The sequence below is a fragment of the Rhinolophus sinicus genome, chromosome 5 (genome assembly GCF_057876585.1).
Source record: "Rhinolophus sinicus isolate RSI-liver-muscle chromosome 5, RSI-T2T, whole genome shotgun sequence".
Classification (NCBI taxonomy): domain Eukaryota; kingdom Metazoa; phylum Chordata; class Mammalia; order Chiroptera; family Rhinolophidae; genus Rhinolophus; species Rhinolophus sinicus.
This window is the reverse complement of record NC_142505.1, coordinates 62433954-62447578: the sequence shown is the minus strand read 5'-3', so window position 1 is coordinate 62447578 and position 13625 is coordinate 62433954. Positions and strand designations below refer to the sequence as shown.

The 13625-nt window shown below is 33.4% G+C and overlaps 1 protein-coding gene across 1 annotated transcript in view; it reads left to right on the top strand.

The window, feature by feature from the left end:
* TMF1 (TATA element modulatory factor 1) overlaps window positions 1–13364 on the top strand; it is a 29621-nt gene extending 16257 nt beyond the window's left edge. The window contains exons 10-17 of the mRNA XM_019711727.3: window positions 496–652; window positions 6297–6489; window positions 7326–7395; window positions 7626–7718; window positions 8626–8727; window positions 9014–9166; window positions 10660–10785; window positions 11540–13364. Of these exons, the coding sequence (XP_019567286.2) occupies window positions 496–652; window positions 6297–6489; window positions 7326–7395; window positions 7626–7718; window positions 8626–8727; window positions 9014–9166; window positions 10660–10785; window positions 11540–11683 (1038 nt within the window). The 3' untranslated portion in view covers window positions 11684–13364. The remainder of the gene's footprint in view (window positions 1–495; window positions 653–6296; window positions 6490–7325; window positions 7396–7625; window positions 7719–8625; window positions 8728–9013; window positions 9167–10659; window positions 10786–11539) is intronic.
* Window positions 13365–13625: the final 261 nt, after the last annotated feature.

The window sequence follows — 13625 nt, the reverse complement described above, 5'->3', positions numbered from 1 at the left end:
AATAGTTTTATGATGATAGATTTATTGTGTATTCAGTATTGTTTTTTCATTTGTAATAGGTGATTTATTAATTATTATCAGTGTTTGATTACTATGAGGCAGATAATTAGTGGCCAGTTTTTATGTCACTACTCTTAATTTTCAGTCAGTGAATATACATAGGAAAAGGGAGAGAAAATACAACTCAGATTGATCTGTTTTTGTAAATACTTAGAAATATTTGGATGAGGAGGCAACTACAGGGAGGTTTGGATGATACTCTTATTTTAAATTGATCAAAAGGTGTCTATGTTAGAAAATGCTTTGTAAAGAGGCACTTATTTAGACACTCTCTTATGGGGCTTAACTCTAAGTATTGAATAATTAGAAATAATTTAGTTTAAAAAGTAATTCTATCTTGGAGAAATAATTTTTTCCAGAAATCTCTCATAAAGTATGTTTGCTAGTGTTTTTATTGGTGTCATCGGTAATGAATTTATGAATTCCATGATTCAGAGGCTCCAGGAAGCGGAGAATCGAAACCAAGAACTGAGTCAAAATGTTTCATCAACAACAAGACCATTACTTCGACAGATAGAAAATTTGCAAGCAACTCTAGGGTCCCAGACATCTTCGTGGGAGAAGTTAGAGAAGAATCTTTCTGATAGGCTTGGTAACTGCTTTAATTCTTAAGCTCAGTGCAGAAACCCTTCCATCTTGGTTGTAGAATTAGGATAATGGTATGAAATTGAAATTCAGTTGATCTAATAGTTAGTTATATTTTGTGTCTAACTTGTAGATTTTCACCTCTTCTCCTGTTTTACATTTATTTTCTAATATCTCAATTGACTCTTTCAAACCATTTGTTTTCCATAACACAATGTGTCAGATACTGTCTAAAATACTTCCATGTCATTTGTACTCTATTGGGGAAGGAGAACAGGACATTTTTTTGGGGAACAGTGTGTACTTCCAGGACTTTTTTCCAAGTCAAGTTGTTGTCCTTTCAATCTTAGTTGTGGACGGTGCCATTCAGCTTCAAGTTGTTGTCCTTTCAGTGTTAGTTGTGGAAGGCGCAGCTCAGCTCCAGGTCCAGTTGCTGTTGCTAGTTGCAGGGGGCGCAGCCCACCATCCCTTGCAGGAGTCGAACCGGCAACCTTGTGGTTGAGAAGACGCGCTCCAACCAACTGAGCCATCCAGGAGCTCAGCAGCAGCTCAACTCAAGGTGCCATGTTCAATCTTAGTTGCAGGGGGCACAGCCCACCATCCCTTGCGAGAGTCGAGGAATCGAACTGGCAACCTTGTGGTTGAGAGGATGCGCTCCAACCAACTGAGCGATTCGGGAGCTCAGCTGCAGCTCAGCTCAAGGTGCCGTGTTCAATCTTAGTTGCAGGGGGCGGAGCCCACTATCCCTTGTGGGATTTGAGGAGTCGAACTGGCAACCTTGGGGTTGACAGCCCAATGGCCCATGTGGGAATCGAACTGGCAGCCTTTGTTATTAGGAGCATGGAGCTCCAACCGCCTGAGCCACCGGGCCGGCCCCTGTATTCTCAGGCCACTGGGCCGGACCCTGTATTCATTTTTAACAGACTACTCCACTCAATTTTTTCCTTGTCCATTGCTAAATCTGACCTTTCTCTAGCTTGTTTGAAATCATGTAGGAGGTGGAGATTAGATATGATACTAGTCAGTGGCAAAATCCCTAGAGCAGAGATAGGTCCAAGGAGGATTGGGATCGAACCTAGTATTCAGATGCTTTGCAATCTTAAGATTTCATATTCTTCTGCTTTACAGAAATACCCCACGTTGCCCTTCTGTGCAGCTAATAAAAAGAAAATTATTCTTCCAAGATGTTTATTCAAGCACAGACAGATAGGATATGTATATATTAGATATCCTAGAAGCTAGCAAATTCATTAAAAATCCATGTGTCCATTCTATGCTTAAAACTAACTGTAATTTGAGAGACATCATGAATCGCAGACCTGAATGGGTGTCAGGAGACCTGGACTCAGGGCTTTTTTATTTTGTTTCGTTTTTTGTTTTGAATCATCCAGCCAACCAGTTTGGAGGAAGTCACTAACCATTTCTGGGCTTCTCACTGTAAATCATGATGGGTGAACTAGATAGTGGGTTTCAAACATTCTTCAGTAGATCCTTAGATGTGTCTTAGGGCTAGCTGTCATGGTGAGAGATAAGCGCTATAGATAAGGTGCTGGGCTCCTTCCAGGATGCTTTAATGGAAGTAGTGCCTCCGTTCCCTGTCTGTTTTTGATTTCCATGTAAGGTTTCTAGAAAAAGATTTACCTACTTAAAAAAAATCACTGAACTGGATGAACCTTCATGTATTGCTTAATTTATATTAAATTTAAGTCTGTCATTTTATGTCTGACAACTTTTTGAGACCAGTTTGTTATGAAATTGTGAGACATCTGAAAATGACACCTTTTGAAATGGATATTTATTTAGCAATAAATGAAAGTTAGGAGCCATCATTTTTCTGGGTTTTAAACTGTAGTCCACATTCTTTCAGGGATATGTGGTACTGTGCTAGAATATAGACAAGGCCATAGGACAAACATACCCTATAATGCTTTTAATAGGAGCACAGATACAAGGTGTGATTAAAAAAATATGGTGAATGTTTAAATAAAAAAAATTATCACAGTAAAAGACAAATTGCCATTAATCCTCCTCAAAATACTCCCCCTCGCTTCGAACACACTTATCCCATTTTTCTTGCCACTTTCTGAAGCAGTTCTGGAAGTCCTCTTTAGTGAGTGTCTTTAGTTGTGGTGTTGTGGTTGCCTTGATGTCTGGAATCAGTTCAAAATGTTTACCTTTCCTGGTCATTTTGACTTTGGGGAAGAGCCAGAAGTCACACAGTGCCAGATCCAATGAATAAGGTGGATGAGGACTCACCACAATGTTTTTATTTGACAGAAATTGCAGTACCAGAAGAGATGTGTGACATGGAGCCTTTCTTGTGATCGAAAAATATGGTAAATACTGCTGCTGAGTGCCATCCAATGAAAAAGCAGGACTCTTCAATACGGGAAGTGGCACATCGAACCTTAGTAACAGTGTGTGACAAGTTTCAACTTGTTCAGTGCAATCAGTCAGGTGTGAGCTATGGTTGACAGAAGCTGTGTTTTAAAGTGGGCCATAAATCATCCTCCATCATGACAACGCTCCATGTCACACATGACTTTTGGTATGGCAATTTCTGTCAAATAAAAACATTACAGTGTATCCTCATCCACCTTATTCACTGGATCTGTCACCATGTGACTTCTGGCTCTTCCCCAAAGTCAAAATGACTCAAGACATCGAGGCAGCAACGACAGCACAACTAAAGACACTCAGGAAAGAGGACTTCCAGAACTGCTTCAGAAAGTGGCAAGAACAATGGGATCAGTGTGTTCAAAGCGAGGAGGAGTATTTTGACGGGGATTAATGGCAATGTGTCTTTCACTGTGATAAATTTTTTTATCTAAACATTGACCGTATTGTTTTATCACACCTTGTACAGTATGGAACAGAATATAAAAGGTGTAATAGAGATATTATTAGGTTTACTTTGAAGAGGAAATATGAAAATTCTTGCCTTGGCTCAATCTCAATCTTATCCACAAGTCTTTTTTGCAATTGAAAATTTTTATTGAGATAATTATAGATTGACATGCAGTTATAAGAAATAATACAGAGTCGTCCTATACACATTTTCTCCAGTATCTCCAAATGTTAACATTTTGTAAAATTATAATATGATATCACGACCAGGGTATTGACATTGATAGTCTACTTATTTTATTCAGATTTTCCCAGTTTTACTGGTACTCATTTGTGTGTGTGTGTGTCTGTGTGTATATTACATTCTATACAATTTTGCCACTTGTGTGGGTTCATGTATCCATCACTACAGTCAAGATATTGAACAGTTTCAACATCACATCATTATAACCACACTTAACCACCTTCAGGGCCCTCCCTTCCTGTCCCAAATCCCTTGGCAACCATTAATCTGTCCTCTATTTCTAAAATTTTGGAATTTCAAAATGCTGTACAAATGGAACTGTGTTAATATGTGACATTTGGGGTTGGCTTTTTTGCTCACCTTAATTTCCTGGAGATTCATCCAAGTTATTGTGTGTGTCATTGATTTAGTCTTTTTATTGCTGAGTGTTTTTTCGAGGTATGTATGTACCGCGTTTTGTTTACCTGATGAAGGAAGTGTGGGCTGACTCTAGATTTTGTCTGTACAGATAAGCTACTATAAACATTCATTACAAGTTTTAGTGTGAACATAAGGTTTCATTTCTCTGGATAAATACCCAAGTGTGCAATTGCTGGGTAGTTGCATGTTTAGTTTTTAAAGAAAATAACCAAACTGTTTTCCAAAGTGGCTGCATATATGAGAGTAATCCAGTCTCTCCACATCCTGGCCAGCATTTTGTGTTACTCCTGTTTTTTCTTTTAGTTATTCAGACAGGTGATGGTGGTATCTCATTAGGATTTTGCTATGGATTTCCCTAATGACTAATGATGTTGAACATCATTTCATGTGCTTATTTTCTATTTGTACATTCTCTTTGGTGAAATGTCTATTTAGGTCTTTTGCCATTGTTTAAATCGGATTGTTTATATTTTCATTGTTAAGTTTGGAGACTTCTTTATATATTCTAGATAATAGTTTTAGCTAATGTGGTTTCCATTTATTTTATCTAAGTCTGTAGCTTGTCTTTTCATCCTGTTCACATAGAACAAAAGTTTAAAATTTTGAAGAAGTCCATTTTATCAATTTTCTTTTTATTCTTTTTTTTTTAAATTTTCAATTATAGTAGACATTCAGTGTTATATTACTATGATGTACAGCATAGTGATTAGACATTTATATAACTTACAAAGTGATCCCCCGATAAGTCTTGCACCCACCTGGCACCTACAGTTATTACAATATTATTGATTATATTCCCTAAGGTGTACTTTACTATTCCCTATGCTGTACTTTACATTTCCATGACTATTTTGTAATTGCCAATTTGTATTTTTTAATCCCTTCACGTTTTTTATCCAGCCCCCCCAACTTGCCTCCTATCTGGCAAGCATCAGTTTGTTCTCTGTATTTTTATAAGTTTGTTTGTGGGTTTTGTTTTGTTTTTAATTGGGGTGTATTGGGGAACAGTGTGTTTCTCCAGGACACATCAGTTCCAAGTAGTTGTTCTTCAACCTGTTTATCCATTGGTCTTTTGATTGGAGCATTTAATCCATTTACATTTAAAGTGATATTGATTGGTATGTAGTTATTTCTATTTTAGCGATTGTTTTTGGAGTTTTTCTCTCTTATTTTCTTGCTCTCTTGTTTATTGATGACTTTCTGTTGTGTTTGGATTTCTTTCTCTTTATTTCTTGTGTATCTTTTGTAGGTTTTTGGTTTGTGGTTACAATGTGCCTCATATATACCAAGCTGTGCTTATAGCAGCCTGTTTTAAGTTGATGGCTCCTTAAGAGTTCCAATATATTCTAAAATCACGACCACTTTGCCTCACCCCCTCCTAATTTATGTTTTGTCATTGTTTATTTACTTTGTGTGTGTGTGTGTGTGTGTGTGTGTGCATCCCTTAAATTACTGTTGTAATTACATATGATCTTCCTACTTTTGCCTTTTAACCTTTGTACTAGCTTTAATGTTGGTCGACCCACTGCTTTTATTATGTGTTTGCCTTTGTCAGTGAGGATTTTTTTGTGTGATACTTTCTTACTCATATTTTTTATTTTTCTTCTTTTTAAAGAAGTTCCTTTGTCATTTCTTGTAATGCTGGTTTGGTGGTGATGAACTCCTTCAGCCTTTTTGTTCTGGAAATAATCAATTTTTCTTTTCATGGCTCATGCTTTTGGTGTCAAACCTAAGTACTCTTTCCCATCCCTAGATCCTGATTATTTCTCCTATTTTTTGCATAACATTTGGTTTTATACTTCACTTTATGATCCATTTTCATATATGGTGTGAAGTTTCGTTTGAGGGGCTTTTTTTGGCCTTTGGATATCTAATTGCTGCAGCACCATTTGTTGATCCACTACTCTTTTAATATATAACTCCACTTTAAAATTAAAATATTTTGGGGAAAAATGATAAAGCAGGTACAAATTAAGATTGGTTCTTTTGTCTGTGTAGGCATTCCTGCCTTAGACAATAAGTAGTTACAGTTTTAAGTGTGGCTACTTGTATCACTAAAAGTTTGAAGTCAGAATTGACTTGATGTCTTGGCCTCTAGGTTATATGTATATGTGATTTTTCTTTTTTATCCTGCATTCAGGTGAATCCCAGACCTTGTTGGCATCAGCGGTTGAAAGAGAACGTGCGGCTGTAGAAGAACTCCTTGCCAACAAAATTCAAATGTCTTCCATGGAGTCACAGAATTCTCTCTTAAGACAGGAAAACAGTAGATTTCAGGTCCAGCTAGAATCAGAGAAAAACAGGCTAAGAAAACTGGAAGATGAAAATAATAGGTGAGCATATTCTAGAGTGTTAATTTTGGCATTTCAAAGCATTTAAAAACATGCTGTTCATTTTTAGCTTCATAGCACTAAAGAGAACTAAAAATATATACTTTCAGCGTTTAAAGTCAGAGTCATTAGTAATGGAATATTATAGCACGACAGTACTGGGATTTATTGAACCTCACGTGTTTTTGAAATTATGTGGCATGATCTGTATGTATTTGTATTTTCTAGGGAAAGGATTTATTGTTTTAATCAGACTTTTTAAAAATAAGTCTGCAACCACAAAATAGTTTGAGATCACTCATTGGAGTTATTTTTATATTAAAAGGGTGTTAGCAGTGTTCTAATCTTTCTAAATAAATGTTCTGGTTCTTTGGAAATACAGGCTATAAAATCCATCTATCTGAAACTATATCAGGGCTGTGATTAGTGTGTTTTTACCCTCTTGAGTAAAATTTCCTTGGAAATTTTACTTGTAAAAGAGTAATCAAGTAAAAATGATGTATAAAGTAAAATATCTGAACTTTTGCAAACATTTTCATAGAACCCCATAACAAGCTTTTGTGGAATCTGAACCTATTATACGATGGTTGTATTCAAAATTCTTTTTAGAAAGTCTCTTTTCAAATGAAGTCTTAACCCAAAACACCAATAAATAAAATGCACAAAAGTAAATAGTTTGGCTTCTGAGTAAAACCCCAGTCATTGGGAGAACAGTTGGAAAATCAGGCTGATAATAAAAATGACTACTAAATATGTAACTGGAGTTAATAAAGTAGTGAGATTTTAATAGTCTATACTATCATCTTTTTTGTTTTGTTTCATTCCCTCTGGCTTAATAGGTACCAGGTTGAATTAGAAAACCTAAAAGATGAATATGTAAGAACACTTGAAGAGACAAGAAAAGAAAAGGTATGTCTGTCAGTGTTTGCTCACCTCTTAGGTCTTCCATTAGAGAATGGTTGAGGAATGAACTAATGAGATGACAAGATGAAATGGTGAGGTTATTGCTTTTGGAACTTGATTTTTTGTAGTAAAACAAATAGGAGTATATATAATACTTTATGCTCCTAACTCTGAGATTGACTTATGATGGTGGTTTAGTATTACAGGAATTATCTAACTGTATCTCTCTCCATTAGACACTGTTGAGTAGTCAGTTAGAAATGGAGAAAATGAAAGTTGAACAAGAAAGGAAGAAAGCAATTTTTACTCAAGAAACAATAAAAGAAAAGGTATTGAATTTTGCCTTTTATTTTGTTTTTGGTGTAACCAGTTCGTAGCTGTTGTTATTAATCTTTGATTGTTTTGTAATTTTATTTATACTTTATTTTATTTATTTATATTATAATTTATTTATAAATTTCATTTATAAGTACCATTTGTAATGTCTCAAATCCGTAGAGTGATTCATTCTAGTAGTGTAATCAGTATCCATCTCAGATAGATCCAAAGTAATTTGAGTGTATACAAAGAAATCTGTGATTTCTAGGGTTTGAATTACAAAACTTCTTTTTAAATTAATGTCATGCTCTCATTGAAATTGGTTCGCCTCATTTGGCCCATAGGCACTTTGGGAGTAAAACTGGTTCTTCACTTTCTTTCTGGTAATTTTTCTAAAGTGAGTTTCCTATATTTAAAGGATTGGAGTATACTCAGTAGTTAGCATCATATATTAAAACTACCAATATGGACATTGAAATTACTGTTTGAATTTATTTTGAATAATAAAAAAAAATTTTTTTAAATGATGGATAAGCCAGAAACACTATGGTTTGTGAGACTCATTAGTAATCTTACTCTAAAGAAATAGATTTTAATTGGTATTATGTTATAGAATATGAAGCAGTTCATATAATTGTTTCAACAAGAACATTCTCATTTCATTAAAAATAAACCAAATTATGTTGGTACTATATACATGGATCCTGAGATGATTTGACCAAGGCTATCTATACTTTTAAATTACTAAATATTGTGCTTTGGATAAGAGTTCAGAAATTATATCTTTTTATGAGATAACATTTTATGAGAAAAGTAGAATGAGTCTTTGTTGTCATTCATTCTAGAAAAGTTTCTTGCTTTGTTTTATTTATCATTCTACTCTTTAATCTGAACTGAATTTTTTTCTTACTCCTTAAGGAACGGAAGCCATTTTCTGTTTCTAGCACTCCCACAATGTCACGCTCGAGTTCAGTGAGTGGAGTTGAGATGGCAGGGCTACAAACATCTTTTCTGTCTCAGGTGATGTTTTATTTCATACATGTACTTAGTGCTTAAACTGAATAATGATAAAGGGAATATGCAAATAGCATTTGCCTATCACCAAGACCTTGCCATGCCATAGGCAATTCATCCGAGTATTTGTGAAGGAGTACTAATTGCCCTGAGGAAATATAGATGATTTTCTACCTTTGAGAAAATCATAGACATTTTAAAGCAAGAATGGATAGAATCATTTTGTTTATACCTTGTAATGGAACACAATCTATAATAACTAAATAACTATGTGTTTTCTTTAATTAAATAGGATGAGCCTCATGATTACTCATTTGGGCCAATGTCTGTATCAGCAAATGGAAACAATCTTTATGATGCCGTAAGGATGGGAGCAGGATCGAGTATTATTGAAAATCTACAGTCTCAGCTAAAACTAAGGGAAGGAGAAATTACTCATTTACAGGTATTGGAAAAATTAAATATGCTGTAAGTAAATGAAGTTGTGATGCCCAATAAGAAACACTCTTTAGATCCACCTGAACTCTGAGCACATTGAGAAATAAATCAAATAATGGCATGTGAAGCCCCAAATATATTCCATATATTAATGATGAAGGCTAGTTGGGAGACATTAGCCAAGAATAAGAGCCAAATGAGCCTGCTAACTGATTGCACCAGAATCAGGGAGACTACTTAACTCTGTCCCAGGAAATGCTGGGCTGGAGTAGGCCCCCATATGCTGCAGTCTGCCTGGGTAAGACTTACAGGCTGCTAGGAGCAGAGAGATCTTTGCAGGCAGCTTTTCCAAACATTCCGAAAGGGAAGTCACTGGGCTGAGCATACACATTACGCTTCCCAGATTTACCACTTACACAGATAAGTTGCTCCAACTCCCCTGTTAGGAGTGCAGAGGTGATGAGACAGGTTAGAACTGTAATACTGTCACCTGGAAGGAAACATCCAGAGTGGGAGGGAGCAGCCTCCCATTTTGTCTTTTTAAAAACAATGTAGTGAGAAATATTAAACGTTTTACCTGTTTTCATTGTTAAACTTGATACACTCAAAAGTAAAACTTTTCTGTTCCCATTGTATGACTTCAGTGAGTTGAAAATATTAATTACTCTATTAAAGAAGACGTTCTTGAATTGGGAAATATAGATCAGAATAATCTTAATACTTGTTATGTGTATGTAGCCTGGTACGAGGGCCCAGATTAACTTATTCGGTAGTCATGATAGTTTATCAATCTGATCTACACATTTGAAGCTAAATTAAATGATGTTTTTATTTCTCTGGGTTTTCATACTAATTTAGACTAACTGAAATACATGCTACTTCCTTAGAGAAAAATACAGGGTTGTGTATTTCAAACAGATGATTGGATTTCCTTTAGTTTTTAATTTCTCTTTCATGCCATGTTTCCCCGAAAATAAGACCTAGCTGGATAATCAGCTCTAATGAGACTTTTGGAGTAACAATTAATATAAGACCCAATATTACATTACATTATATTATATTATATTATTATTATACTATACTGATACTATACTATACGACCTGGTCTTATACTATGTATAAGACCTGGTGTTTTATATTTATATTATATCATATCATACCCGGTCTTACAGTAAAATAAGACTTAGTCTTATTTTAGTCTTATTTTAATTTTTGCTCCAAAAGACACATTAGAGTTGATTGTCCAGCTAGGTCTTATTTTCGGGGAAACACGGAAGTAAACCCTGTAAATCGGTTAGTAGTAAACCCTGTAAGTGTAAATATCTCAGGAAAGTTGGAACTCCTTTTTTTTTGCCACTATTTCCTTTTTCTTAAGGAAGATCTACGTCATGTTGATGTATCTATTTCTTAAAAAATAACATGCTAGATATATTTATATTAGTGGGAGCATTAAGCAAGATATATATTTTGTTTGAATTACTTTCTGGTAATGTTCCTCAGCTAGAAATTGGCAATCTAGAAAAAACACGCTCGATAATGGCTGAAGAGCTAGTTAAGTTAACAAATCAAAATGATGAACTTGAAGAGAAAGTGAAGGAGATACCCAAACTTCGAACTCAGCTAAGAGTAAGTATTCTTCACTTAAGGATGAATCTAAGATATTTTAATCCAGTTACATTATATCTCATATAGTTAGTTTATATAAAATGCATATATATGTTAATGATTTCTTTGAAAATCAGAGTATTAGTATTTGAGTAAAGAACTTTAAAGGTGAATCTTGTATCTTTCCTGTCACATTATATCTTCAAACTATTTTTCATAATCATGTTTAATCCCATATAGGAAAATAACTAGCTTTTATTTGGCCAAGGTTCATTTATAATACTGCACTTTTGTATGATCTTAGTGCTATTTTTTCATTGACATTATATGTATCACAATTAGCATATATGGTATTAGTAGTCACTGTTAAGCCATATATGAGAATTTTCTTTTTTCTTTTTCATATTGGCTAAATGCCAGGTAATTCTTAAACCACAGTGAACCAAAGAGACTAAAATTTCATCAAATGTGCGTAAATTAATGGGAAAAAACATTGATTAAGCTATTTTGGGGGAAACTACAGATTTAGTGGAGAGGTATGGTAAAATTGATAGCCATTTGGCTTGAGGTATTTTGTGTGTTTTTTTTGTTTTTGTTTTTAATTCTTTTACTTGCTATTTATTGCAACAGACTGGAGTGTGAGTTTAATTTTTATAAGAGCTGGCTATATACTTTTATTTAGATTGTAATGTGTTTATTGGTGATTCATAATATAAATATAATCAAGATATTCTGTACAATTATTTTACAAATTGTAAACAAATATATTTTGTAGGATTTGGATCAAAGATACAACACGATTCTCCAGATGTATGGAGAAAAAGCAGAAGAGGCAGAAGAACTTCGATTAGATCTTGAAGATGTAAAAAATATGTATAAGACTCAAATAGATGAACTTTTAAGACAAAGGCTCAGTTAACTTCTGAAAATTACAATCCCATCAAACTGAATGTAAACATTTAATAGCTAAATTCAGACTTTCAATAAATTCTCTTACAAAATTAAAAAGTAGAATTTACTGTAGATTAAAAAATTGAAAAAGGTTATTGTATATAGTAATATTTGCAGTTAAATTATTTTGTGCAATATTTGAATTTTATTTTTGAAACTCTTTAAAAATTTATTTTTTAAAGCATTTTTTTCCCCCTAGAATAGCAAAGAGATTTATTATTTTATCCTTATGTCAATATGGTTAGGGAAGGAGAATGGTGTTCATATGTTGTATTACAGATAAATACTTGTATTTATAATTTATATGTGTTTGTATATATTGAGAACATTTAATGAATGATATTAACATATTGAAACTTTGGAATTTTTCACACTTAAATCTTCAACATTTCTAATTACTACTCATGAAAATGGACAATAAGTGTTCAAGTAAAAAAAAAGTTACTAAATTTCCGGTTGTGAAATTTTGAACTAATTCTTTTCTTTTAAACTAGAAGTCACACTGACACTGAAATTTAAAGGGTGAATAATTTAAATTAAAAAATTTTTGTGGTCTGAACATTTATTTCACCCACATTCCACAATTAAGTCTATATAAATTTTATTTAACTTATCTGGAGCTGTAGATATTCAAAGTTATCTAGGTATGATTGGATAATGGAAAAAATTTACTTATAATGATTTTGTGATGGTATTAGTAACAAGTGATTTTTTTTATCACCCTATAAAATGAGTCAAAGTAATAAAATTATTAACATAATTCTCTCTGAAAATTAATTCATATTTTGTAAAGCCTTATTTTTGGCACATTAAAAATGAATGTTTGATATTGCAGAAAATTCATAACAAAATTGAGAAATTGTAGGATTTAATTTAAATTTGGCATTTGCAGTTCTGTGTAATTTATCATTTTATTTTTTTCTTGAACCTTTAAACACAAAAATGGGGCAGAATAGCGTTAAAAAATAGCTATGCCTTTTTCCAAATGTTATTTTGTTCAAAACTTAACCCGGCTGTATTTTAGATTAGTGAAATATTATAAAACGTGTTATCACTGAAAGTCATTTAGCTGCCTTTACTTGCAAATAAACACTCTCATTTAATTTTTAGTTAAATTTTAAACACTAGAACTTCAGAATGTACCTATAAGTAAGCCATTTGAAGAATTGAAATGCTTTTCAGGGCAATTCAAGTAACCTCATTTTTGTTCTTTTTGTATTCCATACAGTATTTCTGTCACTGGATCTCTGATGTGTAGCATTAATAATATTCTTTCAGTGTAAGCCAAATTCAAAAAATTAATTTTCTGTATTTTAGTGATTAAAAATCAGGGTAACAGCTTTTTGTCATCTTATTTTTTTAGTATTCAGGGGCTGACGGGGAATGACAAGACTGATAGCAATAAGAAATGTACAGAATTAGACAATTTAGGAAACTTAGGTTGCAAAATTCTGTCAAGTGTTTGAAACTAGAAGTTTAGGAATTATGAAACTGTTCTTTTAAAATATCCATTAGTAAGAAAAAAACCTTTAGTTGTGGAGAAAAGATTGCAATAAAGCTCCTATACTTTACAATTCCATAATATTAAACATTCTCTTCTCTTAATCCTTATTAACATTAATAAAATCAATTCAACTTAAAACTTTGAAGTGTTTTCAATTTATTTAAAAATGGCAAGCAGCTCATTTAGTCTCTGGCTGTATATACCATATGTTGTTCTTTATCCACAAATTAATAGCTGATATTCATACTGATCTTATCTTACTATATAGACTTAGATCTCTCAATACATTTATAAGTTGAGAAGTGTACTGAATCAATTTCTTAAAAAACTCCACTAAGTAACAGAATACATATTAAACATTGGTTGCTGTATTTTGCTTTGTCTTTAAAACTTCTCCATATTCTAG